At 39.3% G+C, this 15,093-nt stretch overlaps 1 protein-coding gene across 2 annotated transcripts in view; it reads right to left on the bottom strand.

Moving 5' to 3' along the window:
* Positions 1–852: 852 nt before the first annotated feature.
* The window catches only part of CDS1 (CDP-diacylglycerol synthase 1), a 34,874-nt gene continuing 20,633 nt past the window's right edge, over positions 853–15,093 (bottom strand). The window contains exons 6-13 of one of the 2 annotated variants that reach the window (XM_065688605.1): positions 14,487–14,545; positions 12,088–12,170; positions 10,589–10,676; positions 9,476–9,544; positions 8,521–8,673; positions 6,144–6,263; positions 4,075–4,178; positions 853–3,477 (exon numbers count right to left, since the gene is read on the bottom strand). In XM_065688605.1, the coding sequence (XP_065544677.1) occupies positions 3,348–3,477; positions 4,075–4,178; positions 6,144–6,263; positions 8,521–8,673; positions 9,476–9,544; positions 10,589–10,676; positions 12,088–12,170; positions 14,487–14,545 (806 nt within the window). In that variant the 3' untranslated portion in view covers positions 853–3,347. The other variant, XM_065688611.1, reaches the window with a different exon arrangement.

A 15,093-nucleotide genomic window follows, 5' to 3' on the forward strand; every position in this document is an offset into this window, starting at 1 on the left:
TCCAACCTAAATGAGTTTGTGATTCTGTGTTCATGGGTGACACATTAATGCCTGTTTCTGGAATGCTCTCAGATACAGGACTCAAGATGAAGTTTACGCAATTTGAAATTGCTAAACCATGGAATTGAATATCCATTTTCTAATTGAGAAACTATTTGCAAGAGCAAGAGCAATTGTACCTTAGTTACGTGCAGGTTCCAGTACAAGCTGGACAAAGGGGCTCTGTGCAGTGTGGTTTAAGAGTTATGTATATTAACTAAAGTCAACTTTAAAAAGTCACAAATTCCCTCTGTTGCAACTGCACAAACAAGGATTACTTCAGCGGCTGCACCAGTATCCCTGAAAGCAGCTCCTTGCAATTGCCTCAGCAAACACACCTTGAAAGGGTTTTGTCTGCTGAAGCTAAAAATTTCCTGTTTCTGTGCAAGAAACAGTCCAAAACTGTATGTGTCTAGCAGGAGAAAACTCACCAGTAACGTTGCATTTCCTTTCCTCAGAACAGCATCAGAAAGCAGGCTACAGGAAAGCTCCCTCTGTGCTTTTGTAGTTTTCTGAAGCCTGAGGAGGTGCACAGCACAGACGTGATTTGCTGATGGTGAGTGTTTAACAGATGTTACAGTCTTCGCTGTAATATAGAAATGAGGTGCCCTTGTTACGCAGCTTGTTTGCAGGAAGTGAATGGCCTTGGATCCAAGAGCTAAAAGGGAATGAACAGCCAGGGATCACCTGAAGTCTTGAGGGACAAAAAGTAGGGAATTAACAGCAGGCTTTTTGCTTAAGAGCATAACCTTAAGCAGTAATATAAAGCAATATAAATTCTTATTAAGAAATCTCCACCCACTGTACACGCTGTAGGAAATACTGGACAGGGGGATTTCTGTCCCAGTTTTATTTTTATTACAACACCTGCTTCAACGAAAGACTGAAACAGTCAAACCAAACCAGACATTATATGCTCATACCATTTACAGTATTTACATAATTACATATTTATTTGTTTTTCTGCTCAGTGGGTAATTATAGCAACTTGGAACAAAACTGTAAATGAAAAGAGATACTGGTGTAAAAAGTTAAACTTTCCTGTTGCCCATATTGCAGTGCTTGAACTAACAGAAGTAACGAGTGTGGTAAATGCACTTCTTAGTAAGCAAGTATAATTGTCACTATACAGTGACAAGTCCTGCTGAGGTTTATTTACACCAAGCCTGAGCTGGCAGGAAGCTATTGTTCTACCCAGAGAATTGATGAGCGAGTTCACAAGTGATTCCTTCTTCATTTGAACATTGAACAGCAGAATCGCAGTGTTGAACTTTCTCTTGTGCAAATACATAGCAATTAATTTCAAATGCTCTGTTGTATTAAATGCTAAAATATATAATTTAACTTCCTTATTATACATGCTATAAAATGACACTAAAAATTTCAAGTTTCCAAAGTAACAATTACCTTTATATAATTTTTTAAATTTTTATTTCTTTTCAAATACCCAGGATAAAGATATACCAACTTGATATACCAACTCCAGTATGGCTGTGGTTTTTCATAAGCACCTACTAAAGTCCCATTAATAACCTAAGTTTCATCTAAAAGTTAGCTTTCCAGATATGCTACTACAGTTGCCCTCTCATTTTCTTTTCTCTTCCCTTCTTTTTAAAGCACCTTTCCATACGTCCCACTCCCAGAAAGGCTGTGCTACCTTTTAATCTCAGGCTATGCTGCCCTTGTGGTGGAAGGACTGAAATTCAGTCCCCTCCAATTAATAAGCCAAGCCCTACAGCCACTGATGGACAAGGAGGTGCCTACCATGGCCTAAGCGCAAAACAGAGTGCACAGTGGTCCCAGCTGCATGGTGTTCAAAAAAAGCAGCCTGTGTTTTACAAATGCATCTCTTCACCCACCCTAGTGATTTTCTCCGTGATTTTATCCTCAAGTAGCACCAACCATTTAAAAATTTCATCTTTTCTATATATACATACATCTTTTAATATTTTTAACATATATGTACACACAGAGACATATGTGGCATCGGTATGTTAACTGCAGGAGAAAAACTTATTTACAATTAATTGGAAAAATTCCGTTTTATCAAGTTACAGTATACCAAAACAAAATTGGCATTTGTGCTTTCTGTTTGTACAGGAGTAATCTCTGTCATTTCAAAAAAGTGTGTATTTTTATTTGCATCAAGACATGTCACATGATGAAAATAGTTAGAAAACAGCTAGCATTGAGAATTATGGAACATCAGCTTTTCTCATATGTCTACAGAATAGCTGCTTTCTATAAAATTCTCCATTCAAACATCTATGTGGTTACCCAAGCTTGCTTGAGGATCTTCTTCATAAACAACAACACACAGCAGAAGAACCATGTATCCCGTCTTGCACTGTGCACATTCATGAGATAAAAGCTTCGGCCTTCACTGAGTAACATGTTAATAAAACAGCACTTAAACTTCACTTACTCAGGACCTCAAAGTGCTTTTAAAAAGAAGGAAATACCCCTATTCTACATAGTAGTTAAGAGGCACAAGGAATAAGGCTTGAATTACTATCTTCAGACACTGACCAGGCCATGGAAACCAAGGGTTTAAGCTCCAGATTCTCTCCAATCTGTTTACTGGGTTGGAGAATCCCATTTTCTCAGGAAATCTCTACTCTTGGATGTGGATGCTTGTTTATAATCCATAACATTAACATGAAACCAAGCAGTTCCACACCCTGTAGAGCCCACCTATAATTCAGCGAAGGTTCTTTTCTCTTGAAAGGATGAAATAGTTTTGTAAGAAGGCGTTTAATTAAAAACAGGGTTAAGTTTAACTTTCCCAGCGATCTAGTAAATGCAGGGGGTTTGACACAGCAGGCTGTAACTACCTCTTTGACCAGGCTAACAAGTATTTTCTGGCTGATTGTCATTTAGCACTGAGCTAAATTAAAGTGACCACCGGCCGCATCTGTTTGTGTTTCAGTAGCGACGGGAGACCAAGGAAAGTATTGCTAAGATTTACAATATTAAATAACTCACTAAAGACTAATGGTGAATTTTCTTTTTTTTTTTTTTAATACAAAGTCTGTTGGGCTGGGTGCTGAAGGAAGGCTGCTGCCACCCTCTTCAGGAACTAAAATATGCATCATGTGAACTGTTACTTTGCAAGCATTTTATTAGGACTAAGAGATCCTCTGTGTCCTAATAGGAAGTCATAGCATTCACATTCATTTCAGGAAATATTCACCTCTTCCAGACCACAAACTGCTCGCCCTTTAGCTGTTATCTATGTTTGTATTTGCAATGCTTTTCCACAGGCTTCTTGTAAATGGAGGTTTCTTCTAGTCCTCCGTTTTGACAAACTACACTCTCAGAGACGGCTGCAGGATCCCTTTTTCGATGAGGTGAGATTTCAGGGTTTTATACACGCTTAGTTGTTGCTCAGGCTGAAGTATCAACAGCTGTTTCAGTAATTTGCTGGGATTTGGACCCCTGTCAATAAAAAAAAAAAAAAAAAAACTATTTTTTTTAAGCAACCACTCTAAAGAAACTTTTCAACAGCTTTCCATTTTCCTCTTGCTGCACAAGCAATGCCTTCCTATTTTGGAGGACATCAAATTAGGGATTTCTCCCATTCTTCTCATCAGGATGCATGAGCATTACTGGTAGAGCATCCTCCTAACAGAAACTAAAAGGCATTTCTTGTATTTGCTGCCAAATGGAGATTAAGAAGGCTTATGACAAATAAGATTCACTGATTCATCCTTAATCACTCAACATTTTTCATCAAGAGATCTTTTTTAGTTTATCTTCTAAGAGGCTGCTGCACAAAACTTTCTGGTATTTAGGGTACACAGGTTACCTTTAACAGTAGTCACAGGAACATCAAGGCACAGCCTGAACTTGACATAAATCCTAGGCAGCTACATGCATTTTCTTAATAGTTCTGTATCTTAAGACATTGCATAAATCGGATCTAGAAACCTGCAATCTCCGCTATGCTAACTGTGCGGAACATAACTTGTAAGAAACAGCTATGGTACAGCTTCTATGCAAGGTTAATGAGTTAATATTGTAAAAAGCCCTTACCTTATGAAACTGGTGATATAGACATGAACAAAAGTGGCCATCAAGTACTGACAATCAAAGCGATCCATTATCCCACCATGCCCAGGGATTGTGTCTGCAAAATCCTTTTGGGTGTGAAGGATGGAGAGGGAAAAAATTAAGATAAAAGTGATGGTCAGTGATTCCAGTGAAACACACTAATGATGTATCACTTGGCAGCAGCACATTAAGGCTGCAATTAAGCTATAGTTTCACTGCATTGAGACAAAAGTTAGCAAGAGCCTCCTTTGCTAAAGGAGTTTTTAACTGCAAAGGTGAGTCAAGGGGTGAGAAGAAAAGAGATGAAGCAACTGGTCCACAGTATCACACAAGAGGACAGCAGTTGGTCAGATGCAGGTTTGCCAGTACCGAGTACACTTGCATGCCTATACGTACTTCATCTTGTAGCAAGCCTCTTAAGCTAATGGCTGTCATTTCTTGACTCTGCAGAATCCAGTTCTCCTCTTTAATGTTTTTATTGCTTTTGACTCTACTGGCACTTGCTGCTAAAACTTTTGTTACCAGGGAACATGTATTTGCTACATGAGAAGCATTAACCTGTGGACTCTTCGAAAGTTGTACTGCCCATTCACGTGCTGTTTGTCTCACTGGGTTCTTGGTAATCATAGTTAAGAACTATGTAAATATATTTAACACAATCAAAAACCCCTGTAGAGAAAAAATTGCCACTACTTCAAAATATTTCTCATGCAAACAAATCTCAATACAGTACCTTTGTGTTACCCCATCTTGTCCGTAGAACAGCTTTATCAAACTTCTCTCATATATCCTTTTTATCATTCACACTTACTTGTGAACTTCCTGGGTGAAAAGCCTGACCTTAGACATATAGGGCAACTGCCAGCAAGTTAAACCAGTCTTGTGCCACTGCCATTCCAGCCCTCTAATGCTGGGCAAGCTTGAAGTGTCCAATCTAGCCTACAAGCTGCCGTCAGTAACAGTTCCACAATATCCCTGTCTTCCTGACGGTCCCTTGGTCACCACATTGGGGCCCAGAAATATATATATATATTAAAAAATTAATATCTACTTTTTTTATATTCTACTTTAAGTGTCGCTTTAAGGAAGCATTTTTTCCCCTCAGAAGCCCTTCTTCACACAGTCTTTTGCTACCTGGACATACACAGGTATGACAGCACACAAGGCTGTAGCTAGCCAGACAGTGCCGGACAAGCTGCTTGGACCAGTATAAGAAAGAGGGATAAGTACAAGCACATGTATGGGAGTTCAGCACAAACGGAGAGGTTGATATGCGTCTGTGCAAAGCACATGCCAAAACTGGTTGACATAGGGAAAAACAACAAGAACAACAATAAGCAACAGGATAAGAATTACAGCAGTCCTACCAAGACATAAAGAAGGTCGGGAGAAAATTTGGGGCTGCCCTCTTCCCATACTCCTGCTGCCACTTAATATCAGCCAGGGACAACACTGCCACAAGCGACAGCGCACACCTTGCAATAAACAGAGGTTAGCACATTATATCATTTGCCAATACACACTCTTGCTACAAGGCAGCACTGTATTGGCAAAGGCAGCCAAACATCTCATGCTTTGGTGAATCTGACTCATCAGCATCTGCATACAACACAAATACTATTGGTAAAACACAGCCTGCCCCAATCTGAAAGGCAAAACTTTTGTTGATGCCTCTTGGGCATCTACAGATCGCCTTTCATGTCAAGTATAATGTCTCACATCTTGCTTGTCTAAACCCCTTCTGCAACATAACTTGGAAGAGTAATTATCAACCAAAATATAAAATCAAATTATTGTCAGATTTCCAACACTAAAGTCACATTCCTAAAACTTTGTATAATTAACATAACACATACATATATCTAATAAAATAAAGTACTGTTGCTGATGCTAAAAACCAGCTCAAACATCCTCACACCCTAGTAGAACACCCTAGTAGAAATACAGTAGTACAACAAATGATTAGAAGAACCCAAACCCAACCCACCAATTTATCTAATTCAAATTAAAAAACCCCAAAATAAGACTGGCTTACAGGATTCATTACACACCTTGATTTTGAAAGCTCTTTTAAATCCACTGGCAAAGAATCCTCCAAATGGTCCAATTAACGAGGCAAATGTTGACAGTGCAATGCTGTGCAACTGAAATGGGTACATATTCACCGTTTCCTGCAAGTAAAGTAAATAGCACTGTATTTCAGTATGTTTGACCATAAGCATTTTAAGCTTAAATATTTTTAAATGGGGCTCTTACAGAACAAATTTCCACAAAGCTCCAGTTTTTCTGACACAAAGTAATACCGTAAAGAAAGGAAAAGTAGACATACTGTAGAAAGTTGCTGAAAGGTCTGGTCATGTGAACAGGATAAAGTATTCAGGGTTGCTACAGCAGTCAACTTCAACGAACAATGTGGTTTTCACCCAATCCCTTAGTTGATCATAAGGAATAGAATTACTAATTCCTTAACATATGATGCTACTCTCTAGTCTTTCCTGGCTGTTTTCCAGCGCTATTTCCCATAAACCATGGAGCTTTCCACTAATTCCTAGTATTGCTCTAGTAAGGGGTCCAGTGCTCTCCACCCTCATTCAATTCTTTCAAGATAGATATGAATTTTGCAATGTCCACTATACATACATACCTTTGTGTACATACAGCAATAACGGGAGATGATGTACCCCCATTAATACTTTACGGTTTGCATTTAAACATATATTGTTCCCCTCACCCTGTTCACAGATTTGAAATTTGTTTGGATCTGTTCAAGTTCTTATGGATAAGAGAGACTTCACTGTAAACAGGTACCTGTCTGCCTTCCTGACACAGATTAGAAAAAAGGGTCTTTTTGTTTAAGCACTTTCAAGCCAATGGTACCAGCTCCAGCCTCTGAGTGAACACTATGCTGGCTACATCCCTGAGAGCAGAACACACCTCTGCTGGCCGGATCTTGATAAAACACCATCTGTGGCTGAAAAATCCTGTTCTTTGTGTTTCCAATTTGAATCACAGCTGGTGAACACCAATTAGCTTCTTGACTACTTTGTGCAGTTATCTTAAGACACCTTTCCTTTTGGCTAAATTATTCAGTTGGTCAAACAGAAAAATTTATGAGTTGGAATTAAGTCAATTTTGCTGGGAGAACACAAGGCTTGACATCTTTTGACACCAAGCAAAATGTCTTTGAAACATAACATCTGGTCATGTTCCTGAAAGAGAACATCAGGAATTGAGTAACAGAGAGAAAACCAAAACCAGGATGTTGCCCAAAAGAGTAGATTCAATTTGACTCTTTAAAGAGTGCTAAAATGAATTCTCTCCTCAAAAGGCTTGCTAGAGCCTGACAAAAGTACTCTAGAAGTGCACGTGGAACTAGTATCTCTCTTTTAAGGTTGATAACTCTCTATTAGACTGTCACAGAGACTGTCACAGAATGTCACTGGACATTCCCATCTCCTTGACATTTACTGGACACATTTCTCTCTGCTCAGTCCACATAATGGTTTTGTGCAGAAAAATCCTTATTAAATTTGCAATCAACCCCACAGTCCCTGAAGCAACAGTACATTCATTTGGTATGAAAATACCAGAGCTCCTTCTAGATGTAACCTTGCTTTTCCAGGTACCAACCGTAGGTATTAATTGCTTTTAGTCTTAGGCTTGGTTGCTACAGTTTCCAGTTTGTGCTTTCTTCTTGTAACCACATCAACTTTCTCCTTCAGTGTTACACCTATGTAACCACAAGTAAAGCCCACTGCCTTCCCTAGTGCTGGGCACTCACTCTATGCTGAGCCACTTCACAGGCAAGGGGAGTGCTACAAACCCACTTTTCGGCATTTATTCCAGTTACCTCCTCTTTGCCCTAAAGGAAAGGTAATGCCAGACTGCTCTGCTTCTATTTGGTATTCTGCTCCTGTTTGAGTGCTTCTGGAGCCTGTGTGTTTGGAAGCGCTGCTTTGTAGGGTAGGATAATTGACGACCTATTTCCTGACAGGTAAAGATAACAGCTCACCTAAAAGAATTTGCAAGCTGGGTGTGAGGAAAAGGGTTGGTGACTATATCACACGCAACAATTACTGGCACTCATTCTTCATTCAGCACAGAAGTAATGACACCACAAAAATTTAAAGGTTGCTCTTCAGAAACAGGGTTGTCTGCAAAATGCCCGAGTGACATCCATTGCCAGCACAGATGGGATACAGGCCACAAGAACACAAGACGGTTTGCTCAGGTGACTCCACTTCTGCTTGGGTGACCACCTGCCCTGCCTGAGCAACGGAGAGACTTATGCTACTGATCCAGTTCTTACCCTTCAAGTCTTACCAGCGTCCTTATGCTTTTCCAGAAACGTTTAGAGAACCATTCAAGCTGCGAAGTATACTTTCAATTTTAACCAAAGCCTTGGGTTTTTTGGGTTTTTTTCCTTACCCATCCCAACACAGCCTGAAACAACGGTGGCAAAGGGTACTTCTTAATCTGAAAGAGCTCTGAAGGTTCACACTCTGTCACAAATCTGTTGGTTTCACTGTTATATTCCACGGGGCAGACAAAGTACTGATGTTGAGCCAAAAAATAGGAAAACTGAAAAGCAAAACAAGGACTCTTGAAATAGGCATATGTTGTTACAGTTAAAAATCATACAGTAATGGATGGCTTTGTCATCACAAGCTGAATATAATGAAAATCTTTTTAATAACGAGACATGGAATGGTGTAAAATCAGCCTAAGTTGCAGAATGCCTCAAAAAGGCAGACAAATATGGATGTTCCATGCGCTTAGTGATGATTTCCCAACTTGATTTCCTTCTCATATTTTTCAGATTCATACCTACTGGGCATTTCTGCATTATAAAATCCCCAAATGTTAGCCACTTATAATTTCTTTGCAGTTCATTTCTCCATTAAAACTCAAACGCTTCTACCAAATTTGGCAGTCACAAGTTCTGCTGACCTTGGTGATAAATTCCTTATCCGAACAGCTCCTGTATGCTGTTACAACCTTCTATGGTAGTTTACATGTGGTTTACTTCAGTGTAAACTACTTCTTAGGAGAAATGTGATTATAAAGTACATAATACAAAAGCACTACTTTACATATCATAAATAATGCTATCAATAAACTTCAATTTCAAAATAGGGCTACAACTAAAAACTATTCCAGATACAGTAATAGTAATGGCAAAAAGGGTCAATACAACCTGTTCAGGAGGTGTAACCCTTGCCTAGCTAGTTAAGAATTGGCAGAATTCTCTAGGCAAACCCCCCATTCCCCCCAACTCTTAGGCTTTCAGCAGTTTGAGATTACCAGATTTGTCAGTAATTTTGCTTCAAGAATGCACAGTTGAAGACCGAACCTATGTAATAAACATCCTGTGGTTACTTACAATAAATCCAAATACAACTGTGGAAAAGAAGCCTCCAATGAACCCTTCCCAGGTCTTCTTGGGAGACAGCTAGGCATGAAAGAGATAGAGTTAGCCTCATCAGTTGCACTCCTGAACCCTTTTCTAATCTATTTCTGGATCTATGTTTGTGAACATTAAAGCTCCTACTTCATTTTAGAAAGGTGAAATAGAGAATGTCAGCAACTGCTGCACAGAACATGATAAATAGAGGAATATAGCTAGGACCTGTCCCAGACAAGGAGAGAAAGTGCCACAGTTTGGTGTCACTAAGCAGCTTGAGGGAACTGAGATCTCCATTCCCATCTGCTATTGCTGTGTGGAGGTTGCTGCCTGCCTCTGGCCACAGCTGACCCTGATTAAGCAGTTGGGCTCCTCCAAGCAAAAGACTTGGAAACATGCATGAGTGCTATGGCTCTGTTGAGACCTGTGCTAGCAAGGGCACATTCAGATAGTGACAGAAGCCTGGATGACAGACAGTTAATGCTGGGGACACTTCTCACGAGACACTAGCTTCCTATGTACAGACTGGCAAACTAATACAGCCAATAACTGTAGGCATAGAGACACCAGTGTAGCAAGCTATTTTCTTCATCAAATTCTATCATGTTGTCAAATTAGGGGCAGTTGAAAATCAGAACCAACTAAATACTTCAAAGTTAACACGCGGCAACACCATGAAAATATCCATGGCTTTCTGTAGGGTCTTGCATAGTCTGTCAGAATAGGAAGATTACTACTCCTCAGTGCTATGTCAACAAGAAATAGGCTTATAAGATAGAGCAGTTTATTTCAAATTACAGTGTCTACAATAAACGTGCAGTTAAACCTGCATATGAAATCCAAAGAGAACTAACTATAAATTATGACATAATAGGTTCAAACTGTATTATCCTGTAATGCTAATATTGCATTCACATTAATCCCAGTTTCCACTTCCATGTTTTCAGAAACAGGAAAGTCAGTTTGGTTATTTGGCAATGTGTACCATGCAGTACACTGGAAAGTATTTCTCCATAAACATGTTTTTAAACAAGTATCAAAAATACTGTAAATTGTAAAAGCTTGTTAGTGAGGAAGTGCTTTAGTACATACTTTAATTAATGGAGTTTTGCCAAAGAAGAATCCAAAAATGTAGGCGGCAATATCATTGCAGATAACACTTGAAATTGGAACCAGAAACCTGGAGAAAGACATGAAAAGTTTCATAAAGAAAAAGAAAACATGCCCAAACCTAAACACAGGACATAAACTAAAATAGCAGCATTTCTTTCTGGGAAATTTTTCTGTAGTATTTAGAAGGAATTACATTTCATAACGTGCTCACCTAGTTCCCCCATGAGCAGCATATTTAGCTATACTGGTTTTAGTCTTCAGCCACTACAGGTCCATGTTAGTTCAAGTTAAACTATGATTTTGGTGCATGAGCTTAATATGTGAACAGGCTGACTTTTTCCTATGAGGCTTGAAGACTGGTACAACAGTTAAGAAGAAATCAACAGATAGAAGCATGTCGATGTTTTTAGTAACATCAAGCCAAGCAAATTCCTTGTAAAGTTTAAGGGCATCTGAATTAGAAAACAAGTTTCTTTCTCCTCCTTTTGTCAGTTTGGAGCAGCCTGTGTTAGTTTTCCAAGTGTTCTTTGCGTGCAGGCAGCATCTGAATTTGTTACTCAAGCCTGTTAACCTCTTTTTTCCCCTCTTCAAAACAAGGATGTGTTAATATGCCAAGAGTCAGATTTTGTGACCATATGACAAATTGCTTAGCATCAGTGGAAATATGAAACAATAGGTTAGTAAGGCAACAAGGTTCAGGTTTTGGCACATGAACATGATCACTATGAAAAGAATCTGTTTATACAAACTTTGTGAAAGCCTTTGGCTTTTCTTTCTAACTATGAACACATCTTTTTCTGCGATAATCTCCCCAGTTGTACATATATCAGGAAAAGAAAAAGGAGAACATGCAGTATTATGTCCTTGGAAGAATACAAATCATCTTCCATATGTGCCTCTTCCTTCTTTCTCAACTGTCCCTAAAGAAGCGTGGGGTTGGAAAACACACATTCTCTTTGAGAAGTGGCTTTAAGTTTAACTGCATCATCAGAATTTAATATATTGCTGGAAATGGGGCAGAAAGATGAGCCAACAATATCCAAGATTTAAACTCTTAAAATACTTTAAGTAATCTGAATTGATCTGAACAGGGAAGGTGGCCAGATTGGGAATTTCAAATTAAGTGGTCCAACTTCAATAGCTCTGAGCAACCTGAAGCTCCTGAGTAATTGACAAAGAATTGCGAATATTCATCCATTCAGCAAAATGCTATGGAAAGTATTTTACCAAGCATGCAAGAAATCCTATTCCTTGCAAGTAAATAAAGTGGTTGTTCAAAACTATCATACTTGTGCCTGCCAACCTCGTTAAGAGGGTTTCCATTTCAATTTCTCCAACTCCCCTTCCAACTAGAGATTATTGCTTCTTTCATTCGTGCTGTCTTAACTGTTCCCGTGATTGTTTCCTAACCAGATCTATGTAAAACAACCAACCTTTCAATGCAATAGTTACAAATGAGTTTATTACTGTCCCCTTACCAGATCATGCCTTCAAAGAGATTTTGGATGACAAGATGAGATTGAGTTACAGTGATCAGCAAAGTGACATGAGTCCATGCGAACTGTTAACAATGCAACAACACAACAGTTAGTGAAAACACCGATCCTGTACACCTTGATAATACTGGTGTGTCAGCTAGAGAAGCTACTTAAGAGCTCACAGGAAAGACCAGTTCTAGCAATAATGCAAGAGATGTTGTGCATACAGTATATCACAAGTTAGCTGGCTTTCTGAAGCAAGTACTGAAACTTTAACAGGTTTCCCTGTCACTTACCTCCACCCAGAATTTTTTTAACGTGCAGTTTAACAACTAATTTAATAAGACATACACCTTCAGCATAAAAGCAGCAAAGAAATGTAAGCAATGTGATATTCTGTATATACATACAACAGACGTGTTAGAAGTTTAACAATAAAATGGCAATGAGCTACTCATGAAAGAGTCATGGTACACAGATGTGGATCTCTCTCATAACAGAATACCAGTCCTCTTACGAAACATGAACATTCTCAGGATTAGCAAAATCGAAGTGTCAATTTTTATGTGCATGGCCATTTAAACAGTCATTTTCCCCATTATTACCGTATGCACTTCGGTGTTTTTCCTATAGCACCAGGGTACAATAAAGTGGTTTCCAAACAGCTTACCAGTAAAGATTCTACAATAGATTTTATTTTCCAAAACTTGTAAATCAAGAACTGGTAGTTTTTCCATGAAATGCCAGATTTAAGCACTCTAAATATCTGGACGAGTGAACACTCAATGTCCTACTTTAATTCTCTTATCATATCATTTCCTATGGCAGCCAGCAAGAAGGCTGAAAAGGGTGCAAGACCTCACTAAAGGTTTCTGAAAATATTCTCTGCTGGATAATTAAAGCATCTCTACAGCAAAATTTTTAGTATTTGTACAGTGATACTGGAACACCACCTAAAAACAAATGGTGACTCTCCTTGTCTGTCCAAACACAGCGTTGCCACACAGTGGATACACAGCTTCACACTTTTACTGCAATTCTCAGTTAGTCAGACCTTCATGTTTTTTGGGCAGGCACTAAGTCATATGGCTGACACCCCTTTTTTCTGACCCGTTTTCTAAGGCAAAAAAAAGACAAAAAACCCCATGGAAAATTAATATATTTGCCCTATGCCTACCTGAAGATGAGGACTTGGGGAGGAGGGGGGGGTCAGATAGGAAGATAAAGACTACCTCTCCTAGAAAAGCTGCATCTCCCTGACATGCACGTTCTCCACAAACAGGGTGAATTTTTTTTGAGTAAAAGACTTTTTTTACATACTCATACAGGGCTCAGCTAAGTCCCAGTCTAGAATCAGGGATCCTCAATTCTAAGTGCTACCTAAAGCATTGTAGAAACAGAGGGGTTAATATCCAGAGCTTTAGGAAGTCTTTAAGGTTGCACAATGCTCTGACTGCTCCCGTTCTTTAAAGGCAGGAGCTGTACTGCATTACTGTTTTATTGTTGCTTCTAATCATTCCTATATACAAGTGGGGTTGTTCAGTAGTTGGTTTTGGGGGGTTTTTTTGATTGGTTTGGGGTGAGATTTTTGTTTTGGTGGTTGTTTTTTCTTGTTTTGTTGTTTGTTTTACCTGTGATGTTACAAAATTAGTTTTTGACCTATAAGACACACGTAACAAAAAGGTTCATGCTCTTGATAAGCTTCTATGCTGTTCATTAGGTGGACAAACACAAGAGATGAGAACACTGGCTTCTTTTAATAGATTATTGATCTAGAAGCACAGCAAAGCAGATGACTAGAACTGCTGTTAAGTGTCACACAATAAATCTTCCACATACAGGTTAAGTTCAAGTTCCCTACAGAGCTCTTCAGCAGGGCCTCTACAAAGTAACACTTGAGTCACAAGAACACTTCCTGCACTACGCTGAATGGCTTGGCTTCAGACATGGAGGGAGATGCACACCCCCCTCTCCAGGAATCCCTTTCCTATTAGCCTATCACTGAGGGAAACGTATCACTTTGTGTATGCACAAGGCCTCACCAATGACAGCTTTTATTGACTGAAAGGCCACATTCTGTGATATAATAATAATGAGCTGCAAGATGAACAGATTCCTACAGCCCAAATCCACTTGATTTCATAGAATCACAGAATGGTTCGGGTTGAAAGGCACCTTAAAGCCCATCTAGTCCCAACCCCCTGCCATGGACAGGGACACCTTCCACTAGACCAGGTTGCTCAAAGCCCCATCCAACCTCACCTTGAATTTCACGTTACTGTTAGTTTAAGCAGATTTTCCACACCACCTCTTCCAAGCTGTTTTAGGAACATAGGGACATGACTGTTTCTAGTGACATTCATAAAATGAGTGACCACAGCAAAGTGGGTAATACACACCATGTAAAATTGCAGACGATAATGTTTCTTCACTAAACTCAAAACAAACATGCAGAAGCCTGTAAAACAAAGCAAGTGTAGTTTGTACCATCGTATATTTAATTATACTGAACTGTGATATATCAGTAAGTCTCTTCCCTTGAAACAACGTTTAATCCCTCTGTGGCTAGAAGCATTTGCTTGTATTCAGTTAAATGTACATATAGAAATATTCCTATTGGAGCACAAAATTTAGTTAACATCAGTAAAGAGCATCTATTTCCTTACTTACAAGTTCTCATCATAGGCATCAGTTTTAGGGGAGACCATCACCTTTAAAAAACACTCAAAAACCAGGTCAACAAGCTGGTTTTGAATAATTAACAGAAATAACTGAAAGGAAAAGACCAGCTTGCTCCTTTTCCCCAGACAAACATAAGGCTGCATGCAACAGAAGTGTGAAGTGCAGGCACTGAAGAACTCAACAGACTGAAAGAAACGTTCTGCGTGGCTAACAGAGCACCTCTTCTCCCCTAGGGCAACTTCCTGTGCTAGCAGGGTCAGACACACTCAAAAGAACCCTGAAAACAGCCCTGTAGTGACCCCGCAATCCCAATGGGAGAGCTGC

Source organism: Lathamus discolor, chromosome 1 (assembly GCF_037157495.1).
Source record: "Lathamus discolor isolate bLatDis1 chromosome 1, bLatDis1.hap1, whole genome shotgun sequence".
In the NCBI taxonomy this organism is placed as follows: domain Eukaryota; kingdom Metazoa; phylum Chordata; class Aves; order Psittaciformes; family Psittacidae; genus Lathamus; species Lathamus discolor.